The 21,438-nt window shown below is 47.6% G+C and overlaps 1 protein-coding gene across 1 annotated transcript in view; it reads right to left on the bottom strand.

Moving 5' to 3' along the window:
* Positions 1 to 21,438, bottom strand: part of LOC119974861 (serine/threonine-protein kinase Nek8-like) — a 100,958-nt gene that overhangs the window by 73,915 nt on the left and 5,605 nt on the right. The window contains exon 6 of the mRNA XM_038814176.1: positions 17,003 to 17,219. Coding sequence (XP_038670104.1) covers positions 17,003 to 17,219 — 217 coding nt within the window. The remainder of the gene's footprint in view (positions 1 to 17,002; positions 17,220 to 21,438) is intronic.

Below are 21,438 nucleotides of genomic sequence, written 5' to 3'. Positions count from 1 at the left end.
GCGGTTCATGCTGAGTGGGGTCCCCGATGGGGCGGCCGTCTGCGGTGTCCACGATGCGTAGGACGGGTGGGCCGCGCGGCCGGGGGTGTAGGCCTGGATATTGCGCGAGGCGACCGTCATCAATAGCGCAGCTTTTTGGTTGCCGCGAGGTCGAGTGTGGCCCCCTGTAAAAGTCGCTGGCGGATGTGATCTGACGCAATCCCCGTAACGAAAGCGTCTCGCATGAGTAAATTCGAGTGTTCCGTGGCCGTGACGGCCTGACAGTCACAGTCTCTGACCAGCGTGACGGCCGGACAGTCACAGTCTCTGACCAGCGTGACGGCCGGACAGTCACAGTCTCTGACCAGCGTGACGGCCTGACAGTCACAGTCTCTGACCAGCGTGACGGCCGGACAGTCACAGTCTCTGACCAGCGTGATGGCCTGACAGTCACAGTCTCTGACCAGCGTGACGGCCTGACAGTCACAGTCTCTGACCAGCGTGACGGCCGGACAGTCACAGTCTCTGACCAGCGTGACGGCCGGACAGTCACAGTCTCTGACCAGCGTGACGGCCTGACAGTCACAGTCTCTGACCAGCGTGACGGCCGGACAGTCACAGTCTCTGACCAGCGTGACGGCCTGACAGTCACAGTCTCTGACCAGCGTGACAGCCGGACAGTCACAGTCTCTGACCAGCGTGACGGCCGGACAGTCACAGTCTCTGACCAGCGTGACGGCCTGACAGTCACAGTCTCTGACCAGCGTGACGGCCTGACAGTCACAGTCTCTGACCAGCGTGACGGCCGGACAGTCACAGTCTCTGACCAGCGTGACAGTCACAGTCTCTGACCAGCGTGACGGCCGGACAGTCACAGTCTCTGACCAGCGTGACGGCCGGACAGTCACAGTCTCTGACCAGCGTGACGGCCGGACAGTCACAGTCTCTGACCAGCGTGACGGCCTGACAGTCACAGTCTCTGACCAGCGTGACGGCCGGACAGTCACAGTCTCTGACCAGCGTGACAGTCACAGTCTCTGACCAGCGTGACGGCCGGACAGTCACAGTCTCTGACCAGCGTGACGGCCGGACAGTCACAGTCTCTGACCAGCGTGACGGCCGGACAGTCACAGTCTCTGACCAGGGGAATTAGGGCCCGCCAGAAATCTTCTATTGACTCACCAGGGAGTTCACTATGAGTTGACAGGACATGCCTGGCGTAAAGCGTGTTAGTCTGCTGAACGTAATTCTCTTGCAGTAGCGCCATGGCTTCATCGTAGGTCGGTGCGTCCTGGATAAGCGGAAAAACGTTGGAGCTCAGCCGCGTGTAGAGGATCTGGATCTTCTGAGCTTCCGGAATTGGGTCTGGTGCAGACCTGATGTAAGCTTCGAAACAAGCTAGCCAGTGTTCAAAGTCCTTTTTGACGTTGCTTGATTGTGGATCCAGCTGCAGGCAATTCGCCTTGATGCAGAGGTCCATCTTCTGAAAACTTTAGTGTAATAAATTGATGCATGATCAATTGCACAAAGACGAGAGTTGAATACCGCTGAGGCTTCATTACACTAAGATGTGTGGCCTCCTACAGCAGCTGGCGAAATGGCTGCTGTACGGGGAGCACACATATTTATACTCCGCCTACTGGGCAGAGCCAGCAGGCAGGGGCTACCCCCGTACCCGTAGTGCAGGGCCTTACCATACATACCCTAATATATACAGCAGTGGTTACTACCACAAAAACAATACCGGTGCTGAAACACTATGTTGTCAATGATGAAGTTACTTTGCATTTGTGATACCAGTGAGATGGATTTGAGAGCAACTTTGATGCAACAAGAAAAACTGGTCGCTATTGCGTCCAGCGCATTAACGCAAACGGAATGACGTGACGCTCAGATTGAGAAATAGTGTCTGGCTATTGTTTTTCATCAGCGTCTTCATCAATATCTTCTTGGGAGGGTCAAAGTAACAGTGGAGTCCAACCACAAGCCCCTTTTGAAGCATTTTTCTCAAACTGCTACTATCTGCTCCAAAGTTACTCCATTTACAAAGATATCACCTGGATGTGACATGCAAGCAAGCGAAGTAGATGTACATTGCTGCGATGCTGTCGAGTGCCACGCCCCCTCAAAGAAAGTTGAAGGGGCCACAACGGAATCTGGCATCTTCCAGATTCAACATACAGCAGCAGCTAGACATGACCTGGAAGTCATCAACCCAGCAGAGACATTGAATCTGACAGACAGGCACCTTGCTCAAATCAAGCAAACCTTTTCGCTACTGGAGGAACTGATGATCTTCTAACTGTAGTCTACTATTATGACGAGTGGGAGGTAGACCAGTTGATGTCAATGATGACAGGAGATATAATAGACAGTTTGAAAGCATGGTCCAGTCGTTACGGCATTCCTTAAATTGTGATAAGTGACAATGGCCCTCAGTTCACAAGCGAAGCATTCAGCCACTTCAGAAAGGCTTGGGAAATTCAACACAATACAATATTTCCGCACTACAGCCTGTTACTTCTTCTGGTTTCAGTAGCATTTTTGCTACTGGAAGTTTAATTTGGACTGGACTATTTTCCATGCCTCCAGTCAATGTGTTTCTACACTTGATGATTCCTCTGGTGATTTTCACTGCTGCCTTTTCATTTGACTCGGGATAGAATCATAGGATTTACAGTGCAAAAGGAGGCCATTCGGCTTATCGAGTCTGTACAGGCTCCCGGAAAGAGCACCCAACCTAAGCTTACACCTTCCACTCAACCCGTAATCCAGCAACCCCACCTAACCTAAGGGCAATTTAACATGGCCAATCCACCTAACCTGCACATCTTTGGACTGTGGGAAGAAACGGGAGCACCCGGAGAAAACCCATGCAGACACGGGGAGAACGTGCAGACTTCACACAGACATTGACCCAAGCCGGGAATCGAACATGGGACCCTGGAGCTGTGAAGCGACTGTGCTAACCATTGTGCTACCATGCCACCTTTCTGCATTGGAGTTCAGGACAAACCATCACTCCCAGAGGTCTACCAGTCCCTAATAGCGGAAATGGAACAATGGCAACCGTTACCATGGAATAAGTGCCACAGGAATGACACTTCCCGGAGAGGGAACATCACCCAGATGGACAGCCAAGGACCATATTTGCATGTAGCATGAATTAATGACTATGTATGGAATTCATGTGCAGCAACATATGAGATTAATGAACAGTGTGTTAAGACTTGAGAACGTTGTGGTATGGTGGGTAACCTGGGTAACTCACAGTTACATATGATAGTGTATGCAAATTTGTATTTACCTTTGGGAAAAATTTGATGATTAGGTTTTGAAATACATTCATTATGAGCATGATCACTTCCGGAGCTTTCAGGTAGGTCAGAGATTGTGAAAGGCATGATGTGTATATAAGATCTCTGGACAGAGTAGTTGGCACAAAAAACCTGAGGTTATTTAATTGCCAGTGGGAGGGTTATGTGGAGGGTCTTGTGGCATAGTGGGTAACGCCCCTGCCTCTGAGACAGAAGCTTTGGGTTTGAGCCCCTCCCCAGGACTTGATGACCAAGGATAGGGCGTTCATAATGTGTCCAAACATGTTGAATGTCAATCTGCAAAGCTTTCCAACCAGCTGCTGGCCTTGGTGGTAAGTGCTTCTGGTCAGCCATGCTTGATGCAGAGTGGCACTCTTCAAGCTACGAGACACTGGCGACAGACTAAGCGACCTGCTCCAGGAATAACCAGCAACGGAAGCAGACAAAAGTCTACCTTAGAGCACCAAGGCGAATTGAAATGGGGAGAGACAGAGGGATCCAACGAGCTCAGGAGCTCACAATCGTGTCTTCCCAACCAGCTAGTTGGTGTAGTTATCTCTTATAATGGAATTTTCCACTGAAATCTCCACATAGAACTTCATAAAGCTGCGAGTCTATTTTAGTGTCAGCCTATCAGTGAATTTATTCAGTGTATCTTGTGGATCAGTGGGTAGTGTCTCTGCCTCTCAGCCGGATGCTTTGGGTTCAAGACGCACTCGAGGACATGATGGCTCAGAGAGGTGCATACGTAAGAAGGGCAAACAGTTTGAGTGTCAGCTTGTCAATCCTTCCAACACATGCCAATGGCAGGCGGTGAATATGGGACAGATTCCTGGTCAGCAATGTGACTGAAAGAAAATTGGAGCCTTTAGAACAAAGAACAAAGAACAATACAGCACAGGAACAGGCTCTTCGACCCTCCACGCCTGTACCGGTCATGATATCAACCTTGTTCAAAACCCTCTGCACTTGTGCCGTATCCCTCTATACCCATCCTATTCAAGTATTTATCAAGATGCCTTTTGAACACCGTTAATGTATCTGCTTCTATAACCTCCCCTGGCAACGCGTTCCATGCACTCCCACTCTCTGTGTAAAAAACCTGCATCTCCTCTAAACTTTGCCCCATGGACCTTAATCTAATGCCCCCTGTTGATTGACCCCTCCACCCTGGGAAAGAATGCCTGCCCATCCACTCTATCTATGCCCCTCATAATCTTGTAGATCTCCCCTCAACCTCCGTTGTTCGAATGAAAACAGTCCGAGTCTATTCAGCCTCTCTGCATAGCTAACACACCTCAGACCAGGCAACATCCTGGTAAACCTCCCCTGCAGCCTCTCCAAAGCCTCCACGTCCTTCTGGTAGTGTGGCGACCAGAATTGTGCGCAATATTCCAAGTGTGGCCTTACCAAGGTTCTATACAACTGTTGCATGACTTGCCAGTATTTATACTCGATGCCCCGTCCAATGAAGGCAAGCATTCCGTATGCTTTCTTGACTACCTTGTCCACTTGTGTTGCCACTTTCAAAGATCTGTGGATCTGTACGTCCAGATCTCTCTGATTTTCTATATTCCTAAGAGTTTTGCCGTATTTTTACGATATATTTCCCCTCTATGTTGGACCTACCAAAATGCATTACCTCACATTTGTCCGGATCATATACCATCTGCCATTTCCCTGCCCAAGTCTCTATCTTATAGAATTTACAGTGCAGAAGGAGGCCATTCAGCCCATCGCGTCTGCACCGGCTCTTGGAAAGAGCACCCTAACCAAGCCCACACCTCCACCCTATCCCCATAACCCAGTAACCCCACCCAACACTCAGGGCAATTTTGGACACCAAGGGCAATTTCTCATGGCCAATCCACCTAACCTGCACATCTTTGGACTGTGGGAGGAAACCGGAGCACCCGGAGGAAACCCACGCACACACGGGGAGGACGTGCAAACTCCGCACAGACAGTGGCCCAAGCCGGGAATCGAACCTGGGACCCTGGAGCTGTGAAGCAATTGTGCTATCCACAATGCGACCGTGCTGCCAACATCTATGTCCTGCCGTATCCTCTGACAATCCTCAACACTATCTGCCACTCCACCAACCTTGGTGTCGTCTGCGAACTTACTAATCAGGCCAGCTACATTTTTATCCAAATCGTTTATGTGTACTACAAACAACAGAGGCCCATTATAGATTCCTGTGGAACACCATCACTTCGGACTACATCATGCATGTGGAAGTATATGCTGCTGCAGCAACTGAGGGGTGGGAGGGGGAGGGGGTCTGTGGCTTGTTCAGCTGGACAGCCGGTGTAGATCAGATTGGTGCCACCAGCACAGAGTTCCGTTCCCATTCGGGCTGGGTGGATTGGGGACCTGCCTCCTTGTCCTACCTGTGGTGGGAGCTTGTGGCGCTGTGGGCCAGATCTGGCTCAGGACAGAGAACTGTGAAGCAAAAGGTCTTGCCGATCTCGTAAGTTTTAATTTTAAAAATCTGTTACTTGGGGCACCTTTCCTCGATTTCAAAGAACAAAGGAAAAAGAAAAGTACAGCACAGGAACAGGCCCTTGGGTCCTCCAAGCCTGCGCCGACCATGCTGCCCGTCTCAACTAAAATCTTCGACACTCCCCGGGTCTGTATCACTCTACTCCCATCCTATTCATGTATTTGTCAAGATGCCCCTTAAACCTCACTATCGTCCCTGCTTCCACCACCTCCCCAGGCAGCGAGTTCCAGGCACCCACTTCGATTTCAGGTCAGTGCGCCATCATTACGGCCAACATGACCAACACTTTGATTTATTAGTTCTGTAAATATTAGTGATGGGGAGAGGCTTTTTGATCTGGAGGGGAGGCTGAAAGCGGGAGGTCTTGCGTTGAAGCCTCCAGCAATACATCTAACCCGAGTTGGAAATCTTGCTCTTGGATCTCTGCTTGCTGCCAGGGACTCTCCTGTATTATTTACACTTCAATTCTGAGTAATTCTTCTCTGGAGGTTTTCGCTAACTGCTCTGGGTTCAAAGCAGTGCACCACATCTTGAGCTAATCAAATTTCAACCACTCCAAGAGCAAGAGAGAGAGAAGACAGCACAAATCCTACTTTGCATATAAATTATTGATGGAATTCAGGCTAAGTACACCAGCAAAATAATTCATGAAAGTCATCGACAGAAATAGGTTTGTGTCAACTGTAAATATATTAAGTACGGATGGTGCAGAATTAATGTCTGAAGCACTGTTATTCCTGGGTCATCACTCCCTCTGCTGTTCAAAAAGACAACTGAAACACTGGGATAATTTGGACATTAAACGGTCCTCTGGAGGCAAGGCTCCCTCTGCTGGGTCGACAGCAGCAAATACAACTTGTATAGTGTTTATTTTCCCACATATCTCCGTGCTGGCATTATTCGGGTGCTTTCACTTGTTACTTGCACCTACTCTTGCTGTTTTGATTCAATCATAAACTTGTTAGCAAGTTGATTCATCCAAAAACTTTTTTCAATTGGGGAATCGATAGCTGAGTTCAGATTTGATTATACATGTTGACCCTTAGATCCCTCATTGGCATTTGTTGGGCAATAATAATATTAATCTTTATTATTGTCACAAGTAGGCTTACATTAACGCGGCAATGAAGTGACTGTGAAAAGTCCCTAGTTGCCACACTCTGGCGCCTGTTTGGTTACACAGAGAAAGAATTCAGAATGTCCAATTCACCTAACAAGTACATCTTTTGGAACTTGTGGGAGGAAACCGGAGCACCCGGAGGAAACCCACACAGACACGGGGAGAACGTGCAGACTCTGCACAGACAGTGACCCAAGCCGGGAATCGAACCTGGGCCCCTGGAGCTGTGAAGCAACAGTGCTAACCACTGTGCTACTGTTTAATAGTAATATTATTGTCATATTACAGTTTCATGTAAATATTGTGCCAAATAACGAAAGGATAATCTATTGAAAGTTGAGAAAAAATCTGCATGGATCAAGTGATATATAATATACCTCGCTCTCTATATCAATCCTTTTCATCTAAAGCACCACAATGTTTGGAAGTGTGACACTTGTTGCTGATTGTCTCAATAACAAACCAGGGCCTGGATTCTCCCCCTCGCGACGCCGGAAACACGAATTGCGATCAGGTGGAGAATTCAAAAACTGAGTCCCTCGCTGGCGGCAATATCAATGGGCGAGATTCTCCCATATGGGGAGAAATCGTAAGGCTGGTGTCAAATCCGGGCGGGTTTGACGCCAGCCCCCCCCTTCCCGACCGGGAACCGATTCTGGTCCCCGGTCGGGGCTAGCAGCCCGACGCCGTAAGCTCCGGCATCGCGGGCTTAACGAATTTCGTTAAGCCCGCTTGCCCGAGTTAGCGCGGCTGACGCGTCATATGACGTCAGCCGCGCATGCGCGGATTGGAAGACTCCAACCCGCGCATGCGCGGATGACGACATCGCGTATTTGCGCGAAACCCGCGCATGCGCGGGCCGGGATGCCCCTCAGCCGCCCCGCGAATGGATACTGCGGGGTGGCGGAAGGACAAATAGTGCGCGGGCATCGGGCCCGCTGCCCGCTATCGGTGCCATGGTTATAAAATGCGAGTGTTTACGGCCGTTTTTACGAACGGCCAGACCAGGTGTGTTTGCCGTTCGTAAAAACAGCCGTAAAGGGCTGGGAACTCGGCCCATCTATCAGCTGTGAATCGCTGCCGGCCGTAAAAAAACGGCGGCAGCGATTCATGTCGGGAGTTGGGCGTGGGGGGGGGGGGGGGGGGGGGGGAGAATAGCGGGAGGGCGTTGGAACAGCGTGGCCGTAAAATTTACGAGCCACGCTATTCTCCGCACCGTCGGGAGTGCGGAGAATCTCGCCCAATGTTTCTGCCCCACGCCGGCGGATCGATGCAAAACCGTCACTTGCGTGGATTTCAATGTCATTAGTGGTTTGGACACTTGGTGCCCCACCCTTCAATGATGCTCCCTCCGCCCCCCCTTAGGTGGGTATGAATTAGTGCAAGTATTTACAAGCGGGGCCTGGGGACCATGGCGGCAGAGGGGGAGCGGGAGGCTAAGGAGGCTAAACAAAACACTGCAAAACCCTCAAAGTTTCTTGGGTTTCCTGGGCCAGGGCTCGTAGCGGGGAGCCATTTACATAGGGCGTCCTGATCTCTCGCTACACTGAGGAGTTCCACCAAGCGGAGCTCCTCAGTGTACAACACAGGGCTGTGTGCGGCCTCAGCCGTGCCTTCCCCGCTGAGACCCTTTATCGAAGGTGAGTCATGTTTCACAGCCTTGTGTTTCTCGGCGCTACGTCGGGAACAGGCAGCCAAACCCGCTCGCTATGGGACTTCTTTCCCAATTAGTTAAATCCTGCTCTTAGTCTCCCAAACAGAGAATTTAGGCCCAGATCACGATTGACAGAAAGGAAGCCTCACGATTAATCAATTCCACCTGAAAATACTGATAATAAAAGCCACTCGTTTCCTACAACAAAGGCAAAATATTGCAGAGCTGGGGACGTGAAATCAAAACGGAAAATGTTGGAAATACTCACTGGCTCAGACAGCATTGGTAGAGGGGGGAGGGGAGAGTGAAGGAGACAAGGGGAAGGTCTGTGACGTGGTGAAGATAACAGTTGCTTAAGAGTGAGATTCATTCAGTTAGTCACTTGTTAGCCTTGCAGACTCAACCCAGTCAGATTCTACTCTCTGCACCCATTAGTTTGGACAACAGCTTCTTGGTCGTGATTCTTCTATTCCCCGATTCACCTCCTCAAGATCCATCTGTTGTTTTTTTACTTGTCCCATTACCATCTCCTGGTGATATTGAATTTATGCAAGGCTGAGTTTGACAAATTTATGATAGACACGAGGGTCAAGGGTTCTGAGGGGTGTGGGAGCGCGGGGGGGGGGGGGGGGGGGCAGACTGCCAAGTGGAGTTGTGACAAAACCAGGCCAGCCATGATCCTATTGAATGGTAGAGCAGGTTCGAGGCTGCTGAATGGTCTACTCCTGCTCCAAAGTCCTAATGTTCACACACTAACCATCTGGCCAACTGAGCTAATCGGCCCTCTTTCCCTCACCAAAGGTTTCCTTGGGGCTATGTGAAGAGTTCCTCAGTGCCTTCGTCACACGTCCAACAGCATCAGAAAACAAATGAAATGACCATTTGCGGAATGCTGCTGTGTGCAGAATTGCCGCCACTTGTTTTTGGAACACCAATCTCTCGGCTTCGAAGGAATTAATTATGCAAACTGCTCCGAGATGTTTCCGTGAGTTAAGGGCTGATCTCCGGAGGTGCTTCAGCACGAGAGCAGCAACTTCCTCAACATCTTCTCCCCTTTTCCTGAATCAGAAGCTTTGAAGAAGTTGCCCGTTAACTGCCTCCTTAAGATCACTAATTATAGAATTATAGAATTTACAGTGCTGAAGGAGGCTATTCAGCCCATCGAGTCTGTACCGGCTCTTTGAAAGAGAATCCTACTCAAAGTCAACACCTCCACCCTATCCCCATAACCCAGTAACCCCACCCAACACTAAGGGCAATTCTGGACACTAAGGGCAATTTATCATGGCCAATCCACCTAACCCGCACATCTTTGGACTGTGGGAGGAAACCGGAGCACCCGGAGGAAACCCACGCACACACGGGGAGAATGTGCAGACTCCGCACAGACAGTGACCCAAGCCGGAATCGAACCTGGGACCCTGGAGCTGTGAAGCAATTGCGCTATCCACAATGCTACCGTGCTGCCCCAAAATTAGATCAGCCTCAGTATGACACAGCCAAATAACACTGACAAGCAGGTCTGCATCACTGTCAACTAGTTTCCTTTGCAATGTTTGATCGTGTTGTTCAATTTTTTATCACTGCAACCTGTATTTTTAAGTACAGGCCACATTAAAAATTATACAGCTATCCTGGTTGAAAGCTTCTGAAGTTGGAGAGTCTCGTATGCATGAATACATTATTGAATGAAGAAATATACGTCATTGGTTTGGTACTTTCCACGGGCCCCGATTGTTTACTCTGATTTCCAATGACTTAAAGCCATTTAGACTCATTGAAAGTTTTGTGTTTATTCTGATCAAACTGGGATACTTGACAGACACGGGAGGCAGCATGGTAATGTCGTTAGACCAGTGATCCAGAGGCCCCGGCTAATGTTTGAGGGACAGAGGTTCAAATCCCATTGTTGCGGCTGGTGGAATTTTAATTCAAGTAACAATCTGGAATTGAAGTCTTAAGAACGGCGACCGTGAAAATTGTTGTAAAACCCGTCTGGTTCATTCATATCCTTTAGGGAAGGCAATCTGCCAACCTTACCTGATCTCGCCTAAATATGGTTGACTCTTAATCGCCCTCTGAAATGGTGCGGCAAGCCAATTGGTTCAAGGGCAATTAGGGATGGGCAGCAAATGCTGACCTTGTCAAGGAATTTTTAAAAATTGGACTTAATTTGACACTGGTAAGATGGCCGCCATGTTGGGCATTCTTCTGGATTTAACTTTGGGGTTGCGCCCAAAGAGGCAACTCGGAGTCTTTGTTGCAATGCTTTCTAGACATCTGGGCCAACTTGCTCCACGTCAACCTTCCGTACAGCCGAACCCTCCTGAAGATAATATGCCCCCCCCGTCTGTTCCACCGTATGAAAAAGCTTTTTAAAGATCAGCATGCCCACTATTTATGGCCTGGGCATTGTATTATCGGGGTCAATTGGCTTGCTGACAAGATGATGAGCACAAGATGGCGCTGGAGCGTGGCGACTCTCTGCGAGCTCTCACGAACAGATCCTCTTTTTACATATCTTATAATCGTACTAATCTTTTAAAATTTAATTTTAAGACTAACATTATTACTAACCTCTCTCTTTAATCTTACCTTGCAGGTTTGAAAATCCTCCGAGGCCTGTGGAGGACATCTTTTGACCCAACTCGACCTGACTGCATTCCAGATGGCTCGACCTAACCTAGAAGCTGATGAGGCCGCTGTTACCAGACTCCTAAGCGACCCTCGTATGGACTAACCTGATTAACTACACCCTTGTATGCTTCACCCGATGCTGGTGTCTATGTATTTACATTGTATACCTTGTGTTGCTCTATTACGTATTTTCAATTCTTTTATTTTCATATACTTAATGATCTGTTTGAGCTGCTCGCAGAAAACGACTTTTCCCTGTACCTCGGTACACGTGACAATAAACAAATCCAAAATCCAATTGATCCCAATGATTTATTCAAATATGGTTGGCGGGCTGCTGATTCCGTGATCTGCCCAGCCCCCGCAATATTGGGGTCAGCTCAACTGTGCGCAGTAGGGCGGTGGGATGGGTACCCAAAAAGATGCCCAGTGGAGGCATGTCAAATGCAGCTCGTGGTGTTAAATATTTAATGGCTCCTTCTTGTGGGACTCAGTGGGGAAGAGCTGAGTTATACCATTTGATGTGAGCCTCCAAGACCAGCTTAGTTCAGATGTATTCGGTGACGTGGGGCTTCAAGGCCCCTGAGCAACCTTGCTGACTGGGGGGGGGGGGGGGGGGAGTTCAGTTACATTGCGGTGAACTGGACTCTCAATCTCTGCCCTAAGTGTGCCACGCCTCTGAATGCCCAGACCCACTGAAACATCACCAGGAGAGAGACATAAACCCTAGATCCTCAAGTCTGATGCTAAAAAAGTTTTAAAAAAAGAAACATTTTATAAATACAGGACAAGTATCCTTTATCCGAAACCCTTGGGGAATATTGCATTTCAGTATTCAGGTGTTTTCAGATCTACCCTATAGATATACCCGATAGGGCGGCACGGTAGCACAGTGGGTAGTGTCAGGTGAGAGTACCTTTAAGAAATGGGTGTTTATAAAGTAGCTGTTGTGGATGTACCTTTAAGAAATGGGTGTTTATCAGTGTTGCCAGAGAGTGGGTGGAGCTGGGCTGTCTGTCTGCTTTTACTTTCGCTTTGGGGTGTGTTTTAGTTTTGTTTTGAGAGCTGGATAGCTGAAGTCAGGAAGGTGTATTGGTCTCTCTCTCTGCAATCTAAAGACTGACTCCAGATCCTTTGGTGATTTAAAAATAATACCTGTTTCTGTAGGGAAGTTAAACCTGATGACTTTCTGTAAAAAGGTTTTTTGTCTTATGGATGTTGCAAGGAAAGATTAAGAGTTAGGTCATGATATGCAGACATGCACATAATGAGATACAGACAGGCAGTTAATGAACACAGAGAACAGGACATAACCAATCAGCCGGCAGAACACTTGAGGGTGTTTTCCCACTATAAAATGCACAAGGCACTCACACTGTGCTTCTTTCCACTAGGGACATCTACAGAGTGAGTCCGGTGTATATATCACGTAACGCATATAGCACGTGGCTAAGAGCTAGATTGCTCAGTCAGACAGAGTAATCACACTTAGGTTAGCAGAGAGTCGACCTCACAGAGAACTGTGCTAACTGTGTGACAGGTTCAATAAATCAAATTGAACTAACTTCAAGGTCTGGAGTCTATTTCAGTCATAGCTGCATCCAGTTGCAGCCCGTGTTATCTCAGTGTGCTTAACACGACAAGTTACTTGCAGAGTATTGTGTTCTTTGTGGGATTTATTGGTGTTGATAATTGTTAAGATGTTTACTGTGGGTTTATAAAGTGTTAATTGGTTTCATAAATAAACATTGTTTTAATTTAAAAGTACTTTAACTCTCTCTACCTTAGCCCATAACAAATTGGGTGCTCGAGGGGGATAAAAGTCTATCTATTGGATTGGCTGAGTGAACTTAAAGCCAGTGAGGGGTGAGAATATTGTGGGTGCTTTTCAGGTGTGGTATTCCAGTATAAGTAGGGAATGTGTTGTGGACAATGGGGGCGGGATTCTCCAATCCTGCGGCAGAGTGTCCACGCCGTCGTAAACACTGTTGCGTTTTACGACGGCGTGAATGGGCCGCTCCCACATCTAATTCTGGCCCCTACAGGGGGCCTGCACGGCGCTGCTCCAGCTGCAGATCCCGGCACAAACTGGGTGCCGCAGGATCCGCGCATGCACAGTTGCGCCGGCGCTAACGAGGACATGCGCAGTGGCCTCCTTCACCAAGCCGGCCCCGATGCAACATGGCGCAGGACTACAGGGGCCGGTGCGTAGGAAAGGAGGCCCCCAGCCACAGAGGCCAGCCCGCCGATCGGTGGGCCCCGATCGCGTGCCAGGCCACATCGGAGGCCCCCCCATTGGTCGGACCCCCCCTCCCCTCCCAAAAGGCTGCCACGTGACCTTTAAAGGCCGAGGTCCCTCGGGCCCAGAGCAGGTTAGAATGGCGCCGACGAGACTCGGCTCTTTTCCTATGGCCGCCTGGCCCATAAGGACCGGAGAATTGGCGGGCCGGCCGCGTAGAGCAGCCCACGACCGGCCCCGCACCAACTATGCCGACGCGTGCAGGCGTCGGGGCGGCATGGCCCATTCACAGGGATTCTCCGGCCCGCGCGTGGCTGGGAGAATCCCGCCCTGGCTCTTTCAGACGCACTGAAGTTTCTGGGGGTGAAGACGGTCACACGCAGTACCTTACAAACAGAGACTAAAAGCAGGCTTTTGGATTTGGCAAAAACATTGCAGTTAACATTACCTGGCAGAATAAGAAAATAAGAGGTAGCTGAGCATTTAAAATTGCCTGAGATACAGTCTGACTCATTGGAAATGACAAAGATCCAGTTGCAGATTAAGCAACTTGAACATGAAAAAGAATTAAAGAATTGAATACGCAATGAAAGAAAAGGAGAGAGAAGAAATACACAAAGGACGAATAGACCTAGCAGAACAAAAAGAAAGAGAAATGGAGGTACATATCAGGGAAAAAACAAAAGAGAGAGAGGAAAGGGAAAAAAGAGAGGAAAGGGAAAAAGAGAGCGAGGAAAGGGAAAAAGAGAACGAGGAAAGGGAAAAAGAGAGAGGAAAGGGAAAAAGAGAGAGGAAAGGGAAAAAGAGAGAGTTTGAACATCAGAAAATGGCAAAGAAACATGGCAGTCAGTTAAAATTGGCGAACGTAATGGCAAACGTACAGTTGGAGGATAGTGATGAGGACAGTGAGAAAGAGTGTCATAAACAAAGGCTTGGTGGGGATCTATTTAAAAATATCCAAGCATAGCCAAGGTTTGCTGAGAAGGAGGTCTTTTTCATTTCATTTGAGAAGGTGGCTAATCAAATGAAATGGCCACCGGAGATGTGGGTGTTACTGATTCAAACAAAGCTGGTAGGTAGGGCGAGTGAAGCATTTGCATCACTACTGGAGGAGGTATCTGGGACGTATGAGGAGGTGAAAAAATCCATATTGGGTGCATATGAACTAGTGCCTGAAGTCTACAGACAAAGGTTTAGAAATTTAAGGAAATAACCTGGTCAAACATACATGGAGTTTGAAAATATCAAACTCAATTTTGATAGGTGGATAAAGGCTTTGCAAATAGACCAAATGTATGAAGCTCTCGGAGAAATTATACTTTTGGAGGAGTTTAAAAATTCAATTCCTGATGTAGTGAGAACTCATGTGGAAGAGAAGAGGGTTAAAACTGCGAGGTTAGCAGCAGAAATGGCAGATGAATATGAATTAGTTCATAAATCAAAGCTTGGTTTCCAACATCAGTTTCAGCCTGTGAGGGGTAGAAACTGGGGAAAAGATAAATACTCAAGTGATAAAGGTAAAGGTGATCTGATGGGAGATAATAAGGGGAGTTTACCTCAGATTAAAAAGGAAATCCAAGAGGGTGAAAGAGAAATGGAAAGTTTCAAATGCTTTGACTGTAATAAACTAGGCCATGTAAAGTCACAGTGTTGGTGGTTGAAGAAAAGCACTGGGAAGCTGATGTGGTAAAACAGGTTCAAACAGTGGGGTTTGTTAAAGTGGTAAAGGAAAGCCCAAGTGAAGCGAAGGAGGTGCAAAAGATTGTACAGCCTGATCAAGAGCGATTGATAAGGAGGTGCCAGACCTCTTTAAAGAATTTACTTGTGTGGGTAAGGTTTACTCATGTGTATCAGGAGGAGCAGGTAAAGAAGTCAAAATTTTAAGAGAGACGGGAGCTAGTCAATCTTTAATGGTAAGAGATGAGGAGTTATGTAGTTTGGGAAGAATATTGCCAGAAAAAGGTGGGAATATGTGGAATTCAGGGTGAGAAGAGTAATGTTCCATTATATAAGGTAAGGTTGGAAAGTCCAGTGAAGAGTAGTGATAGTAGGAGTAATAGAGAAACTATCTTGTCCAGGAATACAGTTTATGATATAGCTGGATCGCAGATGGGAGTGATGCCTACTGTGGTTGATAAGTCAGTGGAAAATCAGACAACCGAAGTGTTGAAGGACGAATATCCTGGGATTTTTCTGGATTGTGTAGTAACAAGGTTGCAAAGTCACAGGTTAAGACAAGAGGAGAAATCAGAGAGTGAAGATGAAGTTGAAGTGCAATTATCAGAAACGATTTTTAATGAGATGGTTGAAAAAGAACAAGAACAGGTGGAGGCACATATTTTTAGTTCAGGAAAATTGGCGGAGTTACAACAGAAAGATATAGAGATAAAACGGATGTATCAGAAAGCACATACGGAAGAGGAATCTGAGTGTATACCGGAGTTTTATTACCGTAAAAACGATGTCTTGTTGAGAAAATAGAGACCTTTACAAGGAAAGATTAAGAGTTACTTAGAGAGTACTGTATTCTTTGGGGGATTTATTGATGTTGATAGTTGTTAAGATGTTTACTGTGGGTTTATAAAGTGTTAGCTGGTTTCATAAATAAACATTGTTTCAATTTAAAAGTACTTTAACTCTCTGTTGCATCACAGCTGTAAAGTAGGCCCGTGTGCTCCTCATAACCACAATCTATGAAAAGTTGTGGGTCAGGTGAACTCCATGATAATTTTGGGGTTCTCTAAACCCTAGCCCATAACAGTAGCACTATTGCTTCACAGCTCCAGGGTCCCAGGTTCGATTCTCGGCTTGGGTCACTGTCTGTGTGGAGTCTGCACGTTCTCCCCGTGTCTGCGTGGGTTGCCTCCGGGGGCTCCAGTTTCCTCCTATAAGTCCCGAAAGACGTTCTGTTAGGTAATTTGGACATTCTAATTTCTCCCTCTGTGTACCCGAACAGGTGTCGGAGTGTGGCGACTAGGGGCTTTTCACAGTAACTTCATTGCAGTGTTAATGTAAGCCTACTTGTGACAATTATGATTATTATATGCGGAAGGCCTACTTGCATTTAAAAAATATATATTTAGAGCACCCAATTCGTTTTTTCCAATTAAGGGGCAACTTAGCCTGGCCAATCCACCTACCTTGCACATCTTTAGGTTGTAAGGGTGAGACCCAAGCAGACACGGGGAGAATGTGCAAACTCCATATGGACAGTGACCCAGGGTCAGGATCGAACCCGGTTCCTCGAGGCAGCAGTGCTAACCACCGAGCCATCGTTCGGCCCTTGGAAGGCCTACTTACAAGACAATAGCCAAAGCCTAGGCTAGCTATCGTCTACAATACTCAGCTGTTTCTCCATTTGTCAACTCTCGTACACCTGATTTCTTACCTGCTAATATTTATCACCCTATAACATTACATTGCTTTAGTGACATACAAATTAACTGCATAGCTGCCTAATCATTGTTCAAATTTGGGCTGCATTTAGTTTTCGATGTATGGATAATGGATGCTACCGTAAAATCATTCGGAATGTTTCAATTACACCTACCTGTATAACTTTAATCTTTGAAGGCAGTCCTTCAACGGGACAAAGTTCCAGATCGGACAGGCATAAGTGGTAAAGTGCTGTGCACCCATTCCTCCTTTGACTGAGGCCGCTTTGAAAGCCCATCTCTGGCCCTTCCTCATAGTCTGGAGTGTCTTCATATTTTCCCATCACTTCAGGGAGACGAAGGTGCAACAGCTCATGAGCAGAGGGTCGATACCTGCCCCGGGTGAAAGACAGGAGCTCAGTTTCAGTGGAGATCCCCCCCATACTAACCCTGGGAGACAGCTAGGCAGGACAGAGAGAGAGGGAAGAAAAGAGGTGGCACGTTGGAGTGAGAATAAAGAATAAAACAGTGTAAGAGACTGCAGAAAACAGATTCAGCAATCCGTGAAGGAAATGCAGGTCAGAGATATAGCAGATAATCATCTCCGAGCCAATTCCAGGTCCTGCGTTCCCTTCAAGTGAGGTTTTTCGGTCCACTTGGATCGTGGGGTTGCTAAATTCAGGAGAGAAACAGCACAAGGAAGATATCACATGAAATAGAGAGAGATAAATGAGATGAAACCAACTGATCTTTCCTACAATAATTACAGTGACTGTAATTACAAAGAAAACTGACCAGTAGCCTCTATACACCAACTGCAAAAGTGAAGACATTGCCACTTCAGCCATTAGACCATAAGAAAGAATTTGGTCCATCGAGTCTACTCCGCCATTCAATCATGGCTGATATGTTTCTCATCCCTAGTCTCCTGCCTTCTCCCCATAACCCCTGGTCCCCTTATTAATCAGGAGCCTATCTTTCTCTGTCTTAAAGACACTCAGTGATTTGGCCTCCACAGCCTTCTGCAGCAAAGAGTTCCACAGATTCACTATTCTCAGGCTGAAGAAATTCCTCATCTCTGTTTTAAAGGATCGTCCCTTTAGTCTGAGATGGTGTCCTCTGGTTCTAGTTATTCCTATAAGTGGAAACATCCTCTCCACATCCACACTATCCAGGTCTCGCAGCATCCTGTAAGTTTCAATAAGATCCCCCCTCATCCTTCTAAACTTCAACGAGTACAGACCCAGAGTCCTCAACCGTTCCTCATATGACAAGTTGTTCATTCCAGGGATCATTCTTGTGAACCTCCTCTGGGCCCTTTCCAAGGCCAGCACATCCTTCCTTAGATACGGGGCCCAAAACTGCTCAAATGAGGTCTGACCAGAGCCTCATACAGCCTCAAAAATACATCCCTGCTCTTGTATACTAGCCCTCTTGACATGAACGCTAACATGGCATTTGCCTTCTTAACTGATGACTGAACCTGCACGTTAACCTTAAGAGAATCGTGAACAAGGACTCCCAAATCCCTTTCTGCTTCTGATTTTCTAAGCATTTTCCCATTTAGAAAAAGGCTATGCGTCCATTCTTCATACCAAAGTGCATAATCTCACACTTTTCCACATTGTATTCCATCTGCTACTTCTTTGCCCACTCTCTTAGCCTATCCATATCCTTCTGCAGGCCACCTGCTTCCTCAATACTACCTGTCCCTCTGCATATCTTTGTATCATCTGCAAATGTAGGAACAGTGCCCTCAGTCCCTTCTTCCAGATCATTAATGTATGTTGCGAAAAGTTGTGGTCCCAATACTGAACCCTAAGGCAGACCACTAGTCAACGGCTGCAATCCTGAAAAAGACCCCTTAATCCCCACTCTCTGCCTTCTGCCAGTCAGCCAATCCTCAATCCACGCCAGTATCTTACCCTTAACACCCATGGGCTCTTAATCTATTTAACAGCCTCCAATACAGCACCTTGTCAAAGGCCTTCTGGAAAACTAAATAGATCATGTCCACTGGTTCTTCTTTGTCTAACTTCCTTGTTACCTCCTCAAAGAACTCTCAGATTTGTCAAATATGACCTTCCCTTGACAAAGCCTTGCTGACACGCACCTAATTTATCATACACTTCCAAGTACTCCGCAATCTCATCTTTAATAATGGCCAAGATGTTCCACCTTCGCCGGTTGGATGCAAAATTCCGTGAGAAGCAAAAAGCAAGAACCTCGTTGGCAGGATCTTGTGACGTGATCATTCCTGCTCTGTCCTCCCTACCCCCCATCATCGGTATAATCTGGTTCCCACCCAGCAATGTCTGGGACCACATTTAAATACATTTAAATCTCATTAGCGGTCTTCCCTGCTGTATCACACCCCGACATTGGGATTTCCAACAGGGCTGCTGCAATGTGAGCCAGGCGAAGAAACCAAGGAGGAGGTCCACAAGTAAGTACAGCCCCCGGGGTGGAGAGGGACATGCTTGGACACTGCCACTTGACACGAGGACTTCCTCCGGGGAGAGCACGGTGGGGAGTTTCCCCTTGTTCACAGGGAGTGTTCCCGGTGTCCTTGGGAGAGCAGGAGTTGGGTTTCCCTGGGTCCTTGTGGGTGGTCTCTGTGCCCATGGAAGGGGGTTCTGTATTTTTAAAATGTTTAGTACAGGAGATCAGCTAGACCTTTACAAAGGGTACCCCGGGGCGGCATGTGGCCCAGTGGTTAGGCACTGGGACTGCGGTGCTGAGGACCCAGGTTTGAATCCTGGCCCTGGATCATTGTCCGTGTGGAGTTTGCACATTCTCCCCATGTCTGCGTGGGTTTCGCCCCCACAATCCAAAGATGTGCAGGTTAGGTGGATTGGCCACCCTAAATTGCCCCTTTAATGGAAAAAAAATAATTGGGTACTCTAAATATTTTTTAAAAAAGGGCGCCCCAATCTCTGGAAGGCCGACGTTGCCGACTGAGTGGGCTTGACGGTGTGGGACGTGCCTCCAGCATTTCCTTCTTCTAACTGAGAAAATATGGTGAGAAAAGCGGCTGTACATCCGGTATGTTGTCCACTCCTTTTCTCGCCTGAGACAAAAAAACCTGGAAAATTCCACCCAATGTCTCTGCAGAAAGATCTGACAGTGAAGTAGTTTCCTCACTAGGGCAGCACGCTTAACGTGCTATTGTGCGGGGCTTACTGATGCAGATCCCTTGCAGGGATCTTCCATATTTTGGTTCTGAGCTGCATCGTAGATCTGACATCAATACAAGATTCTTTGACATTGCTAACCACTGACTCGCCAGACACCTCTACTGACTGGGGTTCTGGCCCCATGGTACAGCGCAACTCTGGGGCTTATTCCACTATTCATAGCTGATCTAATCGTGGCCTCAATATTGCATTCCTGTCTGCCGCCCATAACCCTCGACTCCCAGGTAGATCAAAAACCTTTTTCACACTGCCTTTACTGCTCTCTCGGATAGAGAATTCCAAAGATTAACAACCCTCTGAGAGAAGAATTTCCTACTTATTTTTGTTCCAAGTAGGAGGTCCCTTATTTTTGTCCCCTAATTTATAGGTCCATACAATCCCTATAGTGCAGCATGAGGCCATTATGCCCATCGGGTCTGCACCGACCCTCTAAACGAGCTCCCCGCCTACGCCCACCCCCCCGCCCTTACCCCGTAATCCCACCTAACCTGCACGTCTTTGGACTGTTGGAGGAAACTAAAGGTCCCGGAGAAAAACCACGCAGACACGGGGAGAACGTGCAAACTCCACATAGTCACACAAGGTCAGAATCGAACCCGGGTCGCTGGCGCCATGAGGCAGCAGTGCTAACACTGTGCCACTGTTCTGCTCAAACCTTCCATTTAAGCCAACCCCTTCATCCCAGGAATAAAACAAGTGAACCACTTTAAACTGCCTCCACTGCAAGTATATTTCTCCTTAAAGGTGGACAACAGAACTGTACACAGTGCTCCCCATGTGGTCTCACCAATGATAGTTGTATCAAGACTCACCTGCTTTTATATTCTATCCTCTTTATCTATTTTTTTTCATATAAATTTAGAGTACCCAATTATTTTTTTCCAATTAAGGGGCAATTTAACCTGGCCAATCCACCTAAGCTGCACATCTTTGAGTTGTGGGGATGAAACCCCCCCGCAGACACGGGGTGAATGTGCAAACTCTACCCAGACAGTGACCTGGGGCCGGGATCCTATCCTGTTTATCTATAGCCCGTCTCCAGCTCTTTGAGAATTCTTTGGCCAGAATGTTTTGACCATCACGCCGATGTGAACAGAGATTTCAATGGCTTGGCCACCCTGGCAGTGGGGAAACCTGTGGGAGAGGAGAGCTGGAAACTCTGATCCTTGTGTCCTCCCCACAAATGGCATTGCAACCTGTCTTCACATCGTCAGCAATTTTGGCTACACCGCACTTGGTCCCTTCGTCCAAGACATTGCTAAACATTGTAAACAGTTGAGGTCCCAGCACTGATCCCTGTGGCACATTAGCTGCATTTGCTAACCTGAAAGGGACCCGTTTCCCAGACTCTTCGTTCCCTGTCAGTCAGCCAATTCTCTATCCATGTTGATACATTACCCCCAGCAACATGAGCG

This window comes from Scyliorhinus canicula, chromosome 12 (genome assembly GCF_902713615.1).
Source record: "Scyliorhinus canicula chromosome 12, sScyCan1.1, whole genome shotgun sequence".
Lineage (NCBI taxonomy): Eukaryota > Metazoa > Chordata > Chondrichthyes > Carcharhiniformes > Scyliorhinidae > Scyliorhinus > Scyliorhinus canicula.
The sequence above is the reverse complement of the archived record's forward strand: the minus strand, read 5'-3'. Positions and strand labels throughout refer to the sequence as shown.